The following is a 21,206-nucleotide window of genomic DNA, read 5'->3' as shown; positions in this document are numbered from 1 at the left end:
GCTGTGACACCTGGCGGTGAGCCTCAAAGGCTCACCCCTTTGTCACAGCCCAGCAGGGCACTCCAGCTTAGTGGAGTTGCCCGCCCCCTCCGGCCACGGCCCCCACTTTTGGCGGCAAGGCTGGAGGGAACAAAGAAAGCAACAAGGAGGAGTCACTGGCCAGTCAGGACAGCCCCTAAGGTGTCCTGAGCTGAGGTGACTCTGACTTTTAGAAATCCTCCATCTTGCAGATGGAGGATTCCCCCAATAGGGTTAGGATTGTGACCCCCTCCCCTTGGGAGGAGGCACAAAGAGGGTGTACCCACCCTCAGGGCTAGTAGCCATTGGCTACTAACCCCCCAGACCTAAACACGCCCTTAAATTTAGTATTTAAGGGCTACCCTGAACCCTAGAAAATTAGATTCCTGCAACTACAAGAAGAAGGACTGCCTAGCTGAAAACCCCTGCAGAGGAAGACCAGAAGACGACAACTGCCTTGGCTCCAGAAACTCACCGGCCTGTCTCCTGCCTTCCAAAGATCCTGCTCCAGCGACGCCTTCCAAAGGGACCAGCGACCTCGACATCCTCTGAGGACTGCCCCTGCTTCGAAAAGACAAGAAACTCCCGAGGACAGCGGACCTGCTCCAAGAAAGGCTGCAACTTTGTTTCCAGCAGCCTTGAAAGAACCCTGCAAGCTCCCCGCAAGAAGCGTGAGACTTGCAACACTGCACCCGGCGACCCCGACTCGGCTGGTGGAGATCCAACACCTCAGGAGGGACCCCAGGACTACTCTGATACTGTGAGTACCAAAACCTGTCCCCCCTGAGCCCCCACAGCGCCGCCTGCAGAGGGAATCCCGAGGCTTCCCCTGACCGCGACTCTTTGAATCCTAAGTCCCGACGCCTGGGAGAGACCCTGCACCCGCAGCCCCCAGGACCTGAAGGACCGGACTTTCACTGGAGAAGTGATCCCCAGGAGTCCCTCTCCCTTGCCCAAGTGGAGGTTTCCCCGAGGAACCCCCCCCTTGCCTGCCTGCAGCGCTGAAGAGATCCCGAGATCTCTCATAGACTAACATTGCGAACCCGACGCTTGTTTCTACACTGCACCCGGCCGCCCCCGTGCTGCTGAGGGTGAAATTTCTGTGTGGGCTTGTGTCCCCCCCGGTGCCCTACAAAACCCCCCTGGTCTGCCCTCCGAAGACGCGGGTACTTACCTGCAAGCAGACCGGAACCGGGGCACCCCCTTCTCTCCATTCTAGCCTATGTGTTTTGGGCACCACTTTGAACTCTGCACCTGACCGGCCCTGAGCTGCTGGTGTGGTGACTTTGGGGTTGCTCTGAACCCCCAACGGTGGGCTACCTTGGACCAAGAACTGAACCCTGTAAGTGTCTTACTTACCTGGTAAAACTAACAAAAACTTACCTCCCCTAGGAACTGTGAAAATTGCACTGTGTCCACTTTTAAAACAGCTATTTGTCAATAACTTGAAAAGTATACATGCAATTTTTATGATTTAAAGTTCCTAAAGTACTTACCTGCAATACCTTTCAAATGAGATATTACATGTAGAATTTGAACCTGTGGTTCGTAAAATAAACTAAGAAAAGATATTTTTCTATACAAAAACCTATTGGCTGGATTTGTCTCTGAGTGTGTGTACCTCATTTATTGTCTATGTGTATGTACAACAAATGCTTAACACTACTCCTTGGATAAGCCTACTGCTCGACCACACTACCACAAAATAGAGCATTAGTATTATCTATTTTTACCACTATTTTACCTCTAAGGGGAACCCTTGGACTCTGTGCATGCTATTCCTTACTTTGAAATAGCACATACAGAGCCAACTTCCTACAGGTATAGAGTGAACTAGAGTGGCATAAAGCGTAGTGGCATAGTGGAATGGTGCAGGGTAGAGTGCAATTGCCTAGCGTGGCATAGAGTTTAATGGTGTAACGTGGTGTAGAGTGCAGTGACATAGAGTACAGTGGTGCAGAGTAGATAAGAGTGGCGTGCAGTAAATTGGTGTAGAGTGCAGAGACATGAAGTTGAGTGTTAAAAAGTAAAATGCATGGGCATAGAGTGCAGTGGTGTGGCGTGCAGTATAGCAGTGTGGCATAGAGTACAGTGGAATAGAGTGGAGTTGTGCAGAGTATATTGGTGTGGCCTAGAGTGGAGTGGTTCAGAATGCAGTGGTGAAGATTGCAGTTGTGTAGCATAGAGTGGCAGAGAGTGCATTGGCACAGAATAGAGTGGTACGGTGTAGAGTAGAGAGGCATAGTGTGAAGTGGCATAGAATAGAGTGGCGCAGGAGTAGTGAACTGAAATGACCATTACATTTGTACAGACATACAGTTTAACTGATACAACTATACAGTACGCAAACGAAAATGTGTGGAAATTGCATCACGTCCTGTAATGATTTGTTTTGATCATATTAAAGTATTTGTTTTCAACACACTTCAGAAATAAAAAAAAGTGCTTTATTTTTGTTCCTAATTGTGATATATTCTGAAATACTTACACAGTTCATTTAAATGTTGAAGGGTGCTGGACAAAACATCTGTCTTACCCCCAGTATCCAGCAAGATTGTCACATAAATCCTCTCACTTTGAAGTCATAGAAAGAATAGTAGACAGCACCTGACATTTGACCATGGTCTTTGAATCCACAGCAAAATGTGACAAGAGAAGAACAGGATTTATAGGCCTAATTGTAGAAAGAGAGTTTGTGGAAGAATATAGGTAAACACGGTTTAGGGTTTAGACAACAGGAGGAATGAACTGAACCTGGAGAGCCTACAGCAAATAAAACCAGCAAATAGGAAGCCAGAAAATGTGTTACAAACCACGAAGCCAATGTTAGTCAATGGATGGAACTTTCTGAAAGTCACCAAGATGTCTTTAGCAAACCAGACACTTGCAGTGTCTTGTAGACTGCAACTTAAAAATCATTTGCTACTATTAGACTATACTACTCCTGCATACCCTAAAATAAGTGTTAATCATGCAAAAAAGACCACCCACGTTAGAGTGTGTTTAACACGGGAGGAAGGCAAGGTGCATATATGAAGCATATTATTGCTGTCAATTAGTAATCCCTTTCTATAATAATCAAAGTTAGCCCCTTCTGTATGACCCTCTACTTACTAACACGCACAGATACTACAACATTTAAACGACCTTGCTTTTTGTGAGAGAAAACCATTCTTCAAATAAGAGCAGGGACGGCATCGCCATTTTTCAGCTATATTTCACCTTCAAATCTGTAATTCTTTCTTAGGAAGGTTTTAATTATATGCACAGAGTTTTCTTTCCTTTCAGGCAGTCACCACTGGTTAAAAGTTTCTTATCACTTTACAGAGTGTGACACAGTTTTTGGAATAAATAAAGCAATTATGTTAGTCATGTGTTGTTTCAATGCCTTTCTGTCCATTGAGAATGGGTGTGTTTTAGCCCTTTTTAAAAGCACATAACTGACGGTATAGCCAAAACTGCATCGAGAAGAATCCAAGAACCTGACATAGGCTCATTACAGGTTAACTTGAGAGGATGCAGTTTCTGATCCCTGTTTATCTTGCTACTCATAGTTTTGATGTGACAGGCAAAAGTTCCATTGTGAGGAAGCTGCAGATCATTACAGGATCATGCTGTCATGTTAGGAGGCGCACAGTATGAAGAGTGTTTTGAAATTCAGGTGCTCATAAGGCCATATACCATTCATTCTACTTAAAGAGAGCTCTAGATCTGCACACCATAGCTCCCCAATGTCAATGAGCTAAAAAAGTGATATGGGCAAAACTAGGCAAATTTGATCCATCGTGTCCCCCTACACTCACCTTAAAAGGTACATGATGAATTGAACACAAATCTACAAAATATGTATTTTGTAGCACTGATACCTTACAGTGTTTAGTGCAAACAGAAGTCCAAATCAGAGGAACCTCACATCCCTCAGAGGCATGTTAACTTCTATGCTAATATATCAAATTTATAGAAATGGAGAACAGGATACCAGTTAGGAAGGTGAATGGCAAATAGACTTTGATTGATGGTGCCGACCGATGTTATTTTACATGGTACTTAATATGGTGTTGTTTGAAAACTAATAATACCTCAGGAGGCAATTAACTAAAATTGGAGCCACGCCGCACTCAACATTTTATATCTTGAATGTAATGGGCATCATGCTGTACTATGTTAAAGTAGCTAATTAAATGAGTCCTCCCACGAGGAGAATGGTGTGGAAAGAATCAAGTTTTGATTTAAAGCGCCAGTTCTTTCCATCTTTCCAATAAAGCTGGTGAACTCAATGTAATTTCTTTTCATTTAGTTATTAGCCGTGTTACCAGCTGTTGAAAATATCATGGGATTAGGTGAGTGCGCATTTGAATTTTACAAGCACCCCAATTCCCACCACCAGATGTTTTGGTCATGGTGACATTTTGTGTAATTAACAAGAGTTTTAAGGTATTAGGCTTTAAGGATACGTTCCGATTCTTTAATACTACCGAATCTTGTTCTAATTAGAAAACCTTATGCAGTCTTGAGGCCCATATGTACCAGGGATAAACATCTGTTTTTGGATCGCTTCAAGAAAACGATGCATACTCTGCTGAATGTTGGCTCACGTTTACTGCAGCCATTGCATACGCACCACTGTCTTTTGCAAAGAACCGGCGCTCATTGTTACATTTGAAGAATGGTCCATCAATGGAATGCAAATGAGAGAGAGGGGTTGAACGGTGCCATACAATGACATCCATCTTTTAGCAGGCCACAAAAGGCACCTCGTAAATAGGCCAATTTATCTCATACATCTGAAGGCACCCGGTTCACGGAGGTTAAATACGGGTGTTAAATGTTCATTTCACTAATTAAAGTGCACATGTAAGTGCAGGACTTCCATGTTAATTAGTCATGCATTTTTTAATGCTCCAAAAAAGAGAAGTGCGACATGTATACAACTGATCTTCCGCTTGTATTGGTTACCATTTGGAATATACATATATTTCATGAAAACAAGTAACTTGAGAATTTGAAAGTTAATTTTGAGTCTTATAGCCCAACCGAAGTCTATTTATCTGTTCATTGGCTCCCTTATAATTTATAGTGAATAGTTTTCTGTTCACAATTTTAATTAAGGGGGAGGGGTTGGTTAATATGATGTATATTGTGGCTTCCATGAATATGCATTATATACAAAATAATCAATGATTACATGCCCAGATGGAAAAGATTCAATATTTTCCGAGATTACACGTCAATAAAATGCAGGGGATTTCATCTGCAGGCACTAATCCTAACGGATGTATATAGTTAATGTAAGTGCACAGAACATGCCATTCACTGTTGGTTGACCCTCCTCAGCTGTAGTGGTTCTTCAGCTCCCAGGAAGCTTCACGTATAGGTATAAAGAAGTGAGGACATTTGTACAGGGCTACTCCTCTTCATTATCTTTGCTATTGCCTGACATGTGTGTGAAATTCATGCTTCATGTCTAATTAGCAGAAATGAGCCAATCCCGCTATGTAAGAATATCAGAGTATTCCACACATATTGCAGAATTACGAGGGAACAATAAAAAATAAAAAAACATTTTTCTGAATATTGCGTACTTTCAATTGTATTTTCTGTAGCTTAAATGTTCTACACAAAAGATAGTAATTTTAGAAGGAAAATCCAGAATTTCCACTTGGAATTGCAACTTGCAAAACAAGCATTGGCATAGCCAATTAGTCTCGCTTTTGGGACCCTACAAGTGTTTAACCATGCAGCGCATTATCCTGGGTGCTATGCTGCCAGGGCTTGAAGAACTGTATTAGTACTATATACAACCCTAAAAAACACCAATTGTCTTGGAGAGAGGATGTGGCATAACACTTGGAACTGCCGACTTTGTAACTTGGAAGCCGGGTTCAAGTCTTAAATTTCAATCCAAGGAGCAGTTAATTGAAAATGTACCATAACATGAAACATGAAGCATGGCGCCGAGCCGCTAGGGCTCCAAAAGTGTATCAGGAATGAAAGTGTGTTTACACACGCATACACAGCTACATTCTGGTTTACAAATGGCGTTAGCTGAATGCGTTTTCCCGGACACAAGCCAAGTGGCCCAAAATGAACCATTGCGGAAATGGATCAAAACACGACAGGAAACTAATAAAACAAGCCGAGGCCAAAGAAAAAAGTAGTGTGCTGACACTAACCTATATGGGCGATTGTGCAATAATTCATGTAACAGGGTCAGTCTCCAGGGTGGTAACAAAACAGCCAAAAGGCGGGACAAAAGTAAAGCATTTCAAAGAAACCAAAGGAAATTTGAAAGGCAGGCCAAGGAACAAATGAAAGTGATGGGCATTTGGTGGGTGTGGGGAAAGCCCAAAGAAGTAGATTACAGCATGTTGAGAAACATCTTATGCGTGTTGCCTAGGCCTGACCTCATGAATGAAAATGCCTGCTGTATGCTGAAGCCTCATGTGGTAGTGCAGAATTTCCAGGGATCCTTTCGGTCTTGATAGGATCTTGTGAAATGTCTGGGAAACATGTGGATTTTCATTGTGCTGATTATACCTATTTTGGCTTAAGCTCATCATATGACAGGAAAAAACGACACGTTATTATCGATAGGAGAATATTCATGAAGTAGTTACAGGGGGAAACAGAAAACCCTAAAACTGGCCCTAATTGCTATGACTGGACACTTCAGCGAAACATTTGTTCAAGCAGACGGCTTTGACATCATATCTTCATACTGTTTAAGATCACACCTGGTTTTTATTAATTGTCTGCCATTAACTTATTGGTCATCTTTTGTGAACTATGTCAGGAGAGGTTGAGGCCCCATTAGAGATCCCGGTGAATGAGGTTCCTTCACAAAGTCACTTCAAGGGTTCGCCACTAGTGTTAAGTATTTGGAAGTACCTGACAAGGAGCTGGTGTTTTATGAACTGTTCTGGGGTCTCTCTAGAGCAGCCCGCTGCAGCCTCTACTAACCTAGTCTGTGAGTCACACACATAAAATTGTCACATGCATCTGTTATTAGCTACAATAGGTTGAAGCTTTTTCACAATAGGTATATGAACTCTGAATAGAGACAATGGTGCACTAATATTTTTAGCAGAGAGAGCCCTGCACCACACTAAATATGCATCCACCAAAGTAAATGGTGGGCGACATAGGGTGATATATAGTGAGAATCACCAAAGGATGGTGCCACGTTTCCCATTACACCATGGCACTGGCTTGATATGCCTGTATGGCGGCAGCTGGCAAGCCTTATTGGTATATTTACAATGTTTGTAGTGCAGCTTTTCAACAGGTTCATGTCTTCAGTGAAAACACAAAGACTCTGGAGATTTTTGCCCCAATAACCCAGCTACCAACAATAAATTGGATAGCTGAAGAGCGCAGAGCATGAACCATAGCACCACGGCTAAATGATGTGGAACAGCAAGTCATTTGGAGCACAAGACTTTTATCTTCATACTCTGCTGCAGAAGAGGTAGACGAGCACCAGCAGTTCTATTTAAGAGATGAACTGCAGCTTCTTCAGGCACAGGCAAAAAAGCACTGATTTATTTTATCAGATGGCCCGAGTCATCACTGTTTCTCCTTGTGGTAGCTTGGTTCCTGGTTGCCAGTGCACTCTAGGAATCACAATAATCAATACATATGAACACCATTATACAGTGTCATGAAAAAAGGTTAGAAACAATGAGCAAATGACGGATGAAATCTCTTCCATTTTTATTAAAATGTACTGACTTCATGATGTTCCCCATTTGAAATATCAAATGTGAATTAACATGTGAAGCAGCATGGCATACAATATCCTTTTATGGAATATTTATATTATGTGACACTAGACAAATAAAGAATAAACGTTAGGATGACACGAAAGTCAAAAGCAATGAGCAGGGTAAATACTAGGATACTCTCATAGCCAGCATCTCTACCCATCAACTCAACCTCACTTTCATTTATCTGCATGAAATCCATGTTAGAACATTGAAAGTGGAATGTGAACCATGAAACTGGTTTTCATTAATGTTTGATGTTTCTTACTGTAACAGGTGGTACACACTACTGAGCCACAGGCGGTGTGATAAACACTTTTCTGCCCGTATTTAACATTTGAACAAATCCATAATTTTCACAATATGCTGCATGTAATGGCAGCTGGTATTATAGTGTAGTTTTCTAGCACTTAATCAATGAAGGAGAGCTCTGGTCAATCATATATTTACTGCAGTCGTCTAGCACAGTCTCCATTGGAGACTTCATTTTGGCACAGGGTGGAACAACAGAGATTTGCATAAGCTCTAGGATGAGACATGCTCACTGCAATTTTCTGTTGCCCATTAGTAATCCGAGTTGAAGAACTCTGAAAGAAGATAATCCTTCCCATCATAGGTTGTAACACAGACTAGGTATTGTGAATCAGTAGGAATGCTGTAATCTCTTTCTGAGACTTCCTGCCTACATTATTAAATCAGGAAATTCCAGCATGAGAGAAGATGTAGGCATGTAGCTCCAGGGAAAGAGTTTTCGAATAGTGATTATAATCCAAAAATAATAAAGTGAAGTGAGATAGAGAGAGAGAGACAACTTCAACTTCAGCTTTTGTTACTGGACTACCACTTTAAAGAGTGACAGATGATGATCATAGTCAGTGGTGGTACTGGATGAATACCTTTCATCACTATCAGTGAATACAAGATACCTACAACAGCTTGCTTCCAAACCTTGAAGATTAGTACTCAAAAATGCCAACTACATAAAAAAATGTGATGGGAGATAGGGCGGGTTTCCTGCTTCTGTGTATGTGCTTCACTGTGTTTTATCACAATTTTTAATTATTCAAAAAGCAAACTAATGCACATACTACTTCACTGCAACGTGCATTGCTTTTATTATAAAGTCTGCATGATTTTACTGTTTTGGAGCAAGTTGTTTTTCAAGAAACGTTCATGAGCTTTGTAACTGAATTTGTTATGCTTAATAAATCAAACCTGAAGAAGGAGGTGAGCTTAGCTTGGGCCGCTCTCGTTTTTAGACAGTCTAGCCTCTCATTTTGAAGACTGTAAATACCTAGACACTGTAGAAGCTGGAAACTATTCCGGCGTGCAGTCATGGTTTTGGGCAGACAGCAGTGGGTTCGCTGGGGAGAGGAAGGTTCAGGAGAAAGACAACTGTGCAGTGGGACTACACAGTCGATAAATATGAAACATATGGCTTTTGTAGCTGAAACATTCCACATTTTTCACATCTAAAGCCCCTGGCTTTGGTGTGTATTAGAACACTGCTAAACTCATTGCTGATCCAAAAACCAGGTGATTGTACAGATTCTTATAAATACACAAAGAACACTGAGCCTTCCTGCTATAAAACTCAAAAGTTGTCTTCTTGAATTTGTAAAGATTGTCATCATCCACTATGACCCTTCACCAGCTCAATAGTCGGAACAGGATCTTTCGTTCCACAAAAGGACAGTACAATATTGCTAAATTGCATTCAGTAAACCATAGACACGCTCCAAGAAGTGGCCATGACAGCTAAGGCGGCTAAATTGCCATAGGAGGAGTGGATTCCTCTTTTGTCTTTGAAGACAGCGAATATTGGTCTCATTCATATGCACAATGAAGAGTTCAGACGGAGCTGCCAGCCTGAAATGTTTTATTTATATTAACAATGTCTCCATTTGCAACCTCAGACCTACTTTTTCTTGTTCTTTTGTCCTAATGGGGTTTAAAAAGACATCTGAATGTGCTTCAGTTCAGATGATTCACACCATCACCCCTTATCTTGACTAACTTTGTGTAGCTCATTAACCAGAAATGAACCCACCTTCTCTGTTAGTGATGCATGTAGTAACTGATACCTGGGTCATGATCCACAATGCACCATTTAGACGCCGAGAAGCTTGGTGCAGAACTCACTTCAAACCCATATGTAACTTAGGTCCCAGCAGTCATTTCAGTGCACTGGAGTTCCCACTGTTCAGGAGGCATACTGCTCAACCCAGGATCTTTGCATAGCTGCGAAGTGGCTCGACACAATGTATCCTTAGCGTCTCATAAACCAAATTCTTGCTGGGGAGTGCTCTTTTGTGTGTGACGCCACTGACCAAAACACTTTAAAAGTGTTGGGGCAATAAAATTGAGTTACGAGTTGAGGGCGTCTAGGTCGAGACATGGTTTCCTTAAAATAAAAATAGATGGTTGGCTTCTCCTGTAATAAATCTAGTTTGTGTGCTAAAACTCTCTGATGTGTCCTAGACTCCTTATGTTTCTCTCTCTCCTTCCACTATTAAACAAACTTTATTCCTAGTCTCTTGTAGATGGTATACATCCCAGGAAGCAGAGGATTGCTGGTGGATAATTAATGTATTGTTGTTACCCGTCGGTCAGAAAATTCCTAATTTGACTCATGCAAATTGAGATAGTTTGCTATCTTTCTCTCTCTGGAACTACTGCTGCTTTCAAAGCAGCATAGTTAATCCACGGCGAGACCACATGATCTGGCTTTGCTCATATCGTTGCTATGGCAACAGAACGTGAAAGATAATTCAGGGCGAAAGTGAAACAGATTCCCCGTAAATAAATACCTCTCGTAAATAAGCCAGTTTTTATTAAAACGGTGCCTGGTGCACATTTGATTCATTAGAATGCATTCGTGTTTTCTGCTTTTTAACTGTAATCCTGTTGGCGTATCAGTGTGCTGGACAATAATTCATTTAGGAAAGAGAATGCGCTGTTGAAATGGGATGTTCACAAAACCGAGCATATATAGACTAATATTGGCCCATTTTTTCTAGCAAAGGAAAGTATCCGCCAATTGGAAGAAATTCTGAACAAATCCGCCTGAGTGAGCCATACAAATGAAGTGAGCATTGTGTGCGCCCCCAAGGGGTTCCCCTTAAGAGGCCTAATCGGTATTAACTGCCCCACAGCATTACTTTGTGGATTTTGTAATGCTTGAGAAGGCTTCTGCTTTGACCTGCTTTAGTTCTGCTCTTAAATTCCACTTATTGCAATAGAACAAGGGTGCCCGCTGTGCCAGAAAGCAATGCCTTACAAACGGGGCGCTTCAGCATGCTTGCATGGTCGCAAGGTATCTCGGAATTCGTGACCTGAGTCAACCAGGCTGGGAAGCAGGTGTGCACACAAAAGAGCTGGAGTATGGTGTGTCTTACCACTTCCTTTACTGATAATTCATCCATGACAGAAGCCCTCACTGGGCCCTATGAAAGTTAGAGAGCTGAAGAGAGCCAAATATGTTAGTCCTTTTGTGAACATTTATGACCAGACTCTTTTTTTGATGTTCTAAGATCCTTTCAGATGCCAAGCACACGACTTATATGGGTCAGTGGGCAGTAAGACTGCAGTGCTGATTTTAGAGCCATGCAGAGGATTAAACATTAATGTAAAATGCGGGCCTCCGTGCTCAAGAAAGTGAAGAGAGAAGTTCTGGCCAAGTTCCACCACGCTTCAGCAATTATGGATTAAACGCCTCCATGAGTAAATTAAAATAAAAGAAACTAGTTCACACACGGCAGTAGAACACGTTTTGGAAGTGTGTGTAATGAGATGGGAAACAACGAGAGAAAATCACATCATCTTCCTCATGCATATGTTGCATTTTTTTACAAGTAGTCTGTAAAAAGCAGTGCTACTAGGAAACATCTCAATATATAACAGCTGTGAGCACTGAACAGAGACTTCCACACTGTACAGTGTATTACGTGTACAGCGGTCCCCGTGAAAACCAATGTTATGCTCAGAACCCAATGTCTGGTAAAAACGGTGGCCTGCAAGACCAAAAGCCCATTTCTATCTGCAAATGTGACTTACTATATCCAGTGAAGAACAATTTGTAGGCACAATCATAAATTGCTTTTCATGATGAATAAATCGATAAAAACAAAGGGCTGGTCCAGTGTTTGGATGACAGCGCCAGACATTAAAAATAGCTCTGTTATGTCTAAATAGTTTATACCCATGTCTTGGTCACGCTCCTAATAAGTGATAGAGATTGCTCCTGTGTAAGGCTGAGTTGAAAAACCTTTCTTGTATTTTTATTAATGGATTTGGGGCCATCTCCTACCATGGATATTCAGGAAAGCCCATTTTTAGGTTGAGCACAGCAGCGCTGAAGCGCTGCTTTTCCGACATATTGTTATCTATGTGGGCTTTTAACCATGCATCACTATCGCTCGTTCATGGGCTTGCCCTTCAAAAATCACTTGTTTTCATTGGTAAATGTTTTACGTTTGCCCCTCCTTGGGGCAGTTTGGTTATCGCCTTGGACATCGACCCTGTTACATGGCTAATTGCACTTTTGCTGATACGTCTGACTGTGAGCAACCTTCTTTTTTCTTTTGTGTGTCTCTTTCACACTCATGGCATGGTGCTTTAAATTGGCTTATGTGAAACAGTTTTACTTTTCATTTTCAATTTATTTGGCAAGAAAAGTCTGGTTAGGAGTTTACAACGCTAATAGCTCTAACTCAAGCAAATGTGAGACCCATTGCATTGCAAATGCTTGTTTAGTATTTCCAAGGGAGTAGAGTAGCTCTACTTCCTCTGTAATCTACTTCGTTAACTTCACCCTGGCAGGTTTGCTAGCTAAATCCTGTCTCATTGATCTATAAGGAGATTGTTGCTAACACCATTGTCATGCCAAGAGCTTTCATCAGCACTAGCCAATAAGGATCTAGTTGGTGCTTAAAAGGCTTTAGCCTGTTTAGCATTGTTGAACATGGAAAGGCAGCTGAAGTGGGGTTTTCAAGGAAGGAATAATGATTGTAAGAGCAGGTACGTTTTAATGTCTGAGGCAATGTTCATGGGAGTCTTTTCAGAGTGGTGTTCCTCTCAGCTGTTGTTCGGACAAAAGGTGCATAGTTAAATTGGATATATGGATTCTGGAAACCTGGGAGGTGGAAGACAAGTAGAAGTAGCATGCTTGTGGATGAAAGTAGGACCCAGGAGGAGCTATGCCTTGGAGGTTTGGATCCTTTAAGTATCTTGGTTGAGAATGGACGTGGAGTGTTGGATGGAGTATGTGTAGATTGGGGCAGTCTGAAGAGGTGTAACTAGGTGGTAGCCATAGAAAAAATAGTGGTTCAGATATCACCAATGTCTTCTCTATGTCTTGCATTTCCATCCTGCAGATTATGCCCAGTATTTTGCTGGGGCATGTGCAAAAATAAATACACAGTTCCACAACATAACCAAAATGGAAAGCACCCCTGTGCTAGTTATGAACCCCAGTAAGTTTTAAATTGTTAAGAATCTTTGACATTTGCACATGTTCTGTAAATATTCTACATAAAAACAATCTGAGTTACACTTCACTGACAGAGGGAGCCCTTGGCAAGGTGGACGCCACTTTTGCACCCCTGGAAGCTGATCATACATATTGCACTTGCTGAGGCATGATAGTGAAGATTTATATTGATACACTCTACTTAGCTTAAAATATGAAGTAATCATGAATCTGAAAGTACAGGAGGATATTTCATATTAAATTATATGATCCATACTTTAGCGAGCACCATTTCATTCTCTTCCTTGTTTACACTAAGGAATCTACATACCATATTTCTAAATTTCCTGGTTGAATTTCCCATCTCAATTGTTCCAAATATACATTTGTAAAAATGGATGTACACCTTGTTTCCACAAACTATTATTGAATTGCTGACAAAAATACGAACTTCAAAATTTAACAGCTTGTCCCATTTTTCCATTCCACCCAACCCTAATGCAACCATCATATAGCACTACACAAGCCCACTAAACCAATCAGTCATGGATGGTCTAAAGACATTACCTCTGTTGTATACTGTCAAAATACGAACATTTTGCCAACAAGGTAACATTTGCATCAACATAAGTATTCACAATTTGCTAAAAAAACAAACACAAGGAAAAAGGAATATCTCTAGACAACACAGAAAAAGACCTGGATTAACTTAAAAAGGATTGCTAAATAGAAGATTTATTCAATGTGACACTTTCAGATTTTTATGTCTGCTGCAAGTAATTTAGCAGTCTCCACAGTGCAAGTACTTAGGGCGCATACTAAAATATTTACTGTTTCAGTTCCCATATATGCTTTGAACTAATGCTGACTGAAGAACAAAACGCTAATCGGTAATATAAGTACCTCTTGGGAAGCCAGACCAATGCAGCAGACAAACAAAATAAATTATTGACACTGTTAGCATCATTTGGTCTTGCTCGGCTTGTGATTTCCGTAGTGGCACTAACACTTGCAATTGCTGAGCGCATGCTGCTGCGATGTGGGCACATGCTTCTCATATTTGTTTATGATGGCCTGCGAGGGTGGATCTGCTTACCTGTATCCATTCCTTAATGGAATCTTCTCCCGGAGTCCATCCATTCTCAGGGTAGTTGAGCCGTGACCGTTCAGCGGACCAGTTGGTGCTGTATTGAGTTGAAACTGTGATCTGGTCAGAATCAATTTCTCCGGATTCCATGCCAAGTGGTTCCTTGCACTCTAGATGACACCAATGGAAAGAAAGTAATATAAAGGAAGTTTTCTGTCTCTGGTGTATGGCAGTGTATTTGTTCTGTTCAGCTAGTCTATTCTGACAATTATCTCAATAACACATTTAAGGCATTCATACTTGTATGTTTCTTATAGAACTTTGGGTGTAAGAGTATAGATGATTTTTATATTAACAAATCATTCCAATGATTATGCTTCTCTAGGCATAAACGTTGACATGAAACTAGGCTATTATTCTTGTATTTTTAGATAACGTCCGTGATCCACAAAAGTGTTACAAGCATTCCCTTCAGCGCTGCTAGTTGGCCACAGAGTGAAGACCTGAACAGTTTAACTTCAAAATAAATAGCCCCGCTCTGAACATGAACGCTCTGCTACATCACGCAACGTTTCAGAGGTCCCCTGCCATGAAAAAGTTAACCTGACCTGCACTTTTCACTGACATGCGTTAGGCTAGATATATGTTTCATAGAGTCATACTTGCAAAAGGTAATTTGTTGCCCGACGATATGTTTAAAATTTGGGTTGAATGAGGCTCAGATCCACGTCTCAAAGCACGGTACCACAATTGTTGCTACAGAAAGTAGCTGGCATCGTTAAACTCTTGCAGATTAGTTCATCACATTTATTTTTTCCTATGCTAAACGCTGCACTCCAAAGCCCCATATTTGTTAAGCATGTGAATAATAAATATTAATTTTAATATTGTGTGGAGCAATGTAAGATCCACGTTAGCTGAGTGGCGTTTGGATGGCAAAACTGATAACTCACTTGAAGATTAAGTGACAACAGAGATAAGACAAAGACTATAAATCAGAAATATATTTACAAAATCAATTTTCTTCCAGTGATTCCGAAATACAGTTCATGGCTTTGGTGACCGTGTTTGAGCACTGCAGGATTAGTCTAATCTAGTGCAGGTTGTGAGGCTGCTGTTTGTGGAAAATGTTAGGGGCTGATTGGTGTTAGCACCAATGAATTCAGCTTTAGATAATGACCACTTCAAATAATAAAGGAGTGTGCCAAAACCAGCCAGCCTGTTCCTGTAAACCAGCCTTTCTCTGAGGTAGGTGGAGTGGCAACTATTTTGCTCAGAACAATGGTGAGAAGATGTGAACATCAGCCTTCAAACAGAATCTCTCTGTCCCTCGTAATACAATTTCTTTAGCTACATTTGAGGCCATCTTCCCCTGAAGTTTTCTATGCGTAGATCTCTATAGGAAGTACGGGAGTGGGCCCTAATGAATATGGAAAGGTGGTACAAACAATGCACCTTTTAAAGGTTGGATAATTTAATTCATTAGATGTTCTGTACACACCCTCCAGTTCAATCGAATTTATATCCAGGATATGAAATATGACATTTCAGTTGTTTAGAAATAAAATCAGCAATAGCAATTTGTATATAAAACATTAAAAATATTACAAGATATGTACAACACTATTTGCATAATTGTCCATATATTTGTGCTATCTGGGCAAAAAACTCATACACCCACTTTCCTTGCCCAGTGGACACCTTCTGTGTAAATTCAACAAGTTTTCAAATTAAGCCTCTAAGGGCTATTAATGGAGTGAATTTTAAAAAGGCTTGAAGAAATATCTTTTGTATTCATTAATATCTAAGAAAAAGAACAGTCTACGATACTATTGTCACAGGAAGAACTGACTTAAGACTTTTCTTTCCCTTTTGGGAGCTGCTTGTTGGGAAACTGCATATTTTCCATTTACTTAAAAAAAAAAAAAAAAAAAAAAAATATATATATATATATATGTATATATATATATATAACATGGTTATTTATTTAGGAGCCTCTTTAATGTTTTATGCGGCTCCTGGAGTGCTGGAATACATAGCTGAGATTATTCATGCAGGGACTCTGTGGGAGCATTAAGCACTGACCTTCAGTTCCACTTTCCTGTAAGACAGTATAGTTAGCAGTGAATCCCTCCTTGGCGATGGCGCTGTCGGTGAAAAAACTCAAAGCAAGGATGCCAGTTGAGGAGCGAATGCGGGCTGGGTTGTTCTGCCCACAGTAACGACCTATGTGCGGACCAACTGTAAGAAACAGAATTATTGGTTATTTATGGGTGATTCTTATAAAATAAAGTTATTCTACATTAATTAAATATATACATATCATGCAGATGTCAGATTCATTTATGATTCTACACGAGACAAATACACCCACACTACACACAAACTTACATATATAGCTGCATATGTTTCTGGCATCTTTAAAAGAAACAGGTAAGATGTTACATGGTTCTAATGCTTGTGAGGGCTTCTCTAAAGACTAACTCGAATGAAACCTTCCATTATCACACCATGTGTGCCCTCCTCTCCACATTGGTCAATTTACTTAAGGTACATAAGTGCACCTACTTTAGAGGTTTGTGGCAAATATCTGAAGTTTCTCCCCTCGGAGGAGCTGCATATCAGATAATAAGGCACCGCTCCCACGCCACTGCAGGCTGCTGAACTTTAGCTGGGATCATGCCCACGCCATCTACATTATACCCTGGGAGACGTTACAGGAGGAGAAAGCAAAGGGGCAAGCAGGGAGAATTTGGCAGTAAATAGCAGAGGTTAAACACTAATAAAAGTGAATATCAAACCACGAACCTCAAAACATAAGGGGAAATATCCTAGATGGGTTTGCAGTGTGCAAAGAGCATTTATGAGGAGAGTTCGTTTCCACCATCTTGTCCACAATCCATGCTGCCACAACCCCTTTTTTTGTCTCCCATTGGAAGATAAAGGCAGTAACGGAATCTAAGCCTCCTAACCCCTGTACGAGAAGAAATTTGGTATAACATAGTGGAAATCACTTCAAATCTGAAGGATGTTGATTGAAAACTGATTTTAAAGATCTATAAAGCAGGTTACTTTGTAAGCAAGAGATTTAAAAAATCCCATTGAAGGAATACTGAAACTCATTTGCAGTGATGCGGATAAAGTGTAGCTGATCATATGAGCTGAATGAATATAAACTTAATCTTCTGTTATTTTCAGAGGAATTGCCCTGAGCCGAATAGCATGGCCCTGCTTCACCCTTCAACGGAATCCAGGGCCATCATTTGCTTCATAAACTATAAGGTGTAAGACAAAGGTACTTAGAAGGCAGCATAACAATAGACACCTCACTGGTTGTTTTAATGATAATTTCCACATAATCTGTAGATAACATTTCACACTAGATTTGCGCAGAAAATAAATTATAACTTCATTTCTGAAACACATTTGTTGTTTTATGACCAGATACAAATATAATTATATGGGGACCCTCCACGCCAGTTCTTGAAGTTCCCACTCTGCTGGGAAGAAAGCAACGCAAAATGCCTGTACGTTCTTCAGAGGGTGTGGATTCTAGCACACGCACTGTAAAGTGGGAATAGAGATTTACCCATTTGATGGGTGCTTCAACAGCATATGTACTTTTGGTATTACAGAAAGGACCTTGAAGCCCCTCTTTCGTCAACTAAAATCAGTTTGGAGGGTGCAAACTCTTCACAATATGAACCGATTTTCAGTACGTCATTTACAGTAGGTGAAAGAACAGACACTACTCACTATACTTAAGAACAACAGACTTGGCCTTACATACTCAGCACCAGTGATTTTCTACTGGAGTATGCAATGGTTAGACCTTGGACTTTACGTTGAGGGCGCTGTCACTAGAAGTTGACCTGAAGAGAAACAGATAGCTACAAGCGGGTTTGAAACTCGGATGTCTGTACTAAAATACTTTGCAAATCCTTGCAAGGATCTAGGCTCTAGGTACGTGCTGTCACTCACGGATAACCACAGCTCTCCACATCCCAGCAAAAGCTCAGAAGCCATCCTGTCCGACAGTATGGAAGCAGATGCTATATTTAAACATGATCTGACCTTTAAACTCTTTAAAGTATCCACTACGGCCAATCAAACCACTGAGGTACTAACACTTTCACGTGGATACTCATGCATCGTCAGTCTTCGTTATTAAATTAAATCAAGGAACCATTGCCTATGACAACTATCCCTCGTCTATACATTAAATTCCGAAATGGGCTCTCGAGTTTTTCAAGCCGCATTGAAACTATTGGTTTGAGCACACTGTGCAAAGAAAGTGTGCCTCCCCTGAGCAAGTGTTGGCTTTTATACATACTAAACGTCGCAGCTGATTATAGCAAAAAAAGGTAGTTTAGAGTATCTGGATATAATGATGTGATCACAAGACAGCTGCAGGTGCCAAATACCACATGAAGGTGCTTTCCAGAAATGGGAACAATTTATTTAAAAATGCCATTCATTCAATATCTGCGGCGCTAGGATTCTACGTCCTACTTTGTTTGTGCACCCGAACTGTAGAAGTTTCAGTAAGCATATCATAGTGTACTTGCACCTACACCACACCAAAGTGATCTTAGGAAGGCATTTTTGGTGCCATTAAGTTTTGGCATTTTGAAGCATCGGTTATGGGCCTATTTTCATGGGGCATATTGCGAAATGGCACATTGCCCAGTGTTCCGAAGATCATTGTACACCCCTGTGCACCTAAAGAATATAGAGATGCTGAGAACCTGGAATCCCATTCAAGTGAGAACAACATCCGTCTGTGTTTGTTTAATGAGGTTGCACACTTATTGCAATGATGTCAATTCACTAAAATCACAGTTGTAATGGAACTGGCATCACTGACTCTTTTCACACCCATGACATCACAATCAAACAATGAAACATTTAGAGAGTGATGCAGATCACAGGGGGGGTCTTGAGGCGCTGGAACTGTATGCTGCTGTGTGGGGGTATGATCATTTGAACATCAAGGTATTAAGTTGTCTTCAGAATCGCTGATGTGACGGTGCAGTCCTCAGGTACAGGGGGAGATTGTTCCAAGCCTTGACTGCCAAATGCGAGAAGGGTTGTCTTCTGCAGCTGGCTCGATGGATCCGTGGGGTGTCTGCAAGGTGGAAGGGGAGGCGTTTGCTGATGTATGCTGGTCCTTCGTTGTGCAGGGCCTAGTAGGCGTGGGTCAGCATCCTGAACTGGCATTGCTTCTGAATCTAGAGCCAGTGTAGTTTCTTGAGATGGGGTGTGATAGGGGTCTTTCTGGTGAGGTTGAGTATGAGTCTTGCTGCTGAGTTCTATATTGTCCGGAGTATCTTCAGAAGGCATGCAGTGATTCCTACGTAGAGTGTATTTCAATAGCTCAGTCAGCTGGTGATGAAGTCCTCTGTCACTGTCTTTCTGGTGTTTGCTGGGAGCCACCCGAAGATATTGTGGAGCATGCAAAGGGTGTGGAATTAGGCGGGTGAGACTCCTTCAACAAATTTATTCATTGATAGCTTGCTATCTAGAATAATGCTGAGGTTGCCGGCGTGGTCTGGTGAGGCAGGGGGAAGTGAATGCCGAGCTCTGTGGGCCACTATATGTCAGTCCAAGGCAAGATGTTGTTTCCAAAATGGGGACTTCCATTTTTTCCGTGTTGAGTTTGATACAGTTGCCCTTCACCCAGTCCACTGCGTTCATCATGCATCGGTGGAAGTTAGCTTTTGTGGTGGAAAGATCTTCGAATAGTGAGAGGATGAGCTGTGTGTCATGGGCATTGGCATTCTCACAGGAAAAAACATCACAAGGACTACTGACCATAATGACGCACCACTTAACATTACAATTTATCATCTTACTAATCAATGGCAGATAACAGGCACCAAAGACTAGCTGCTAAACAAGTAAATGCTAAAGATATAGTTATTTTACAACACTGTTTTTGATGCTGGATGTAGATATGCAAGTAGCCGCCTAGGGGTAGTATTTGCTAGCCCTTGTATCTCCTAAATGGCGATCTTGTCCAGAAATATCCATTCTCTCAATCAATGCAACTACTTGAGCACTCTAAAGCTGCCTTGAATGTGAAGTTAAGTGAGCACGTGCCCAATTTTCACATACCAACTTCGGTTGCAGATGGTCGACATTCATTTTGAAATGCTGGAAATCTGGGATTTCAAGAACAGATATGGGGCAGTTACTTTACTTTAAAATAAAACACTGAGCCAGGGTCTTCCATATATCTGTATAATCCCTCCCAATTAGAAGCGTCCGAAATAGAGGTCAGAAGGACTCGGTCCACGGCATTTACTACATGATCCATCATAGTGCTTTTTTCCTTAAAAGGAAGTCATTTGCTACTATCAAAACTACATATTTTGATATTTTACCACGTTCCTGAACCAAAAAAAAAACTGACATTCCTCTTTTTCATGTTCTCTCACTATCCTACACCAAGGTCAATGAATGGGCCTTGCTCACGTAATCCTGAAACACCCGCGCTTTTTTGAGGAGATTCTCGATCAAAGGTTTATGGTCTCCCTTGGCAGACCAGTCCTGCCTTGAATAGCAGCAGCAGCTGATCCGAGAGGGTGAAGATCTCCGTGTGCAAATGCAGTATTTTTCCCTGCTTTGATGCCACGAGTCAGCACAGAAGGGACCCCAGAGTTGGCTGGCCTCTTGCACTGGCAGGGGATTCCTTTCTTTCAGTGTAGGGTCAGGGTGAAGGATTACAGCAAGTGCACAGTGTCTCTGAATTGGCCTCTTTGTATCCCCTGGAGAGAGCATAAGACGGGGTATAGACTGTGGAACAGTTCAGATGTAATTTGGAGAGACGATCTATTGTGTTCGCACTGCATCAAACGCAAAACAG

At 41.4% G+C, this 21,206-nt stretch overlaps 1 protein-coding gene across 5 annotated transcripts in view; it reads right to left on the bottom strand.

Moving 5' to 3' along the window:
- Window positions 1-21,206, bottom strand: part of NRP1 (neuropilin 1) — a 290,386-nt gene that overhangs the window by 146,420 nt on the left and 122,760 nt on the right. For all 5 annotated transcript variants that reach the window (XM_069211236.1, XM_069211237.1, XM_069211238.1 and 2 more), the window contains 2 exons: window positions 16,424-16,579; window positions 14,348-14,508 (listed from right to left, as the gene is read on the bottom strand). In XM_069211236.1, the coding sequence (XP_069067337.1) occupies window positions 14,348-14,508; window positions 16,424-16,579 (317 nt within the window). The remainder of the gene's footprint in view (window positions 1-14,347; window positions 14,509-16,423; window positions 16,580-21,206) is intronic.

Source organism: Pleurodeles waltl, chromosome 10, assembly GCF_031143425.1.
Source record: "Pleurodeles waltl isolate 20211129_DDA chromosome 10, aPleWal1.hap1.20221129, whole genome shotgun sequence".
Classification (NCBI taxonomy): Eukaryota; Metazoa; Chordata; class Amphibia; order Caudata; family Salamandridae; genus Pleurodeles; species Pleurodeles waltl.
The sequence above is the reverse complement of the archived record's forward strand: the minus strand, read 5'-3'. Positions and strand labels throughout refer to the sequence as shown.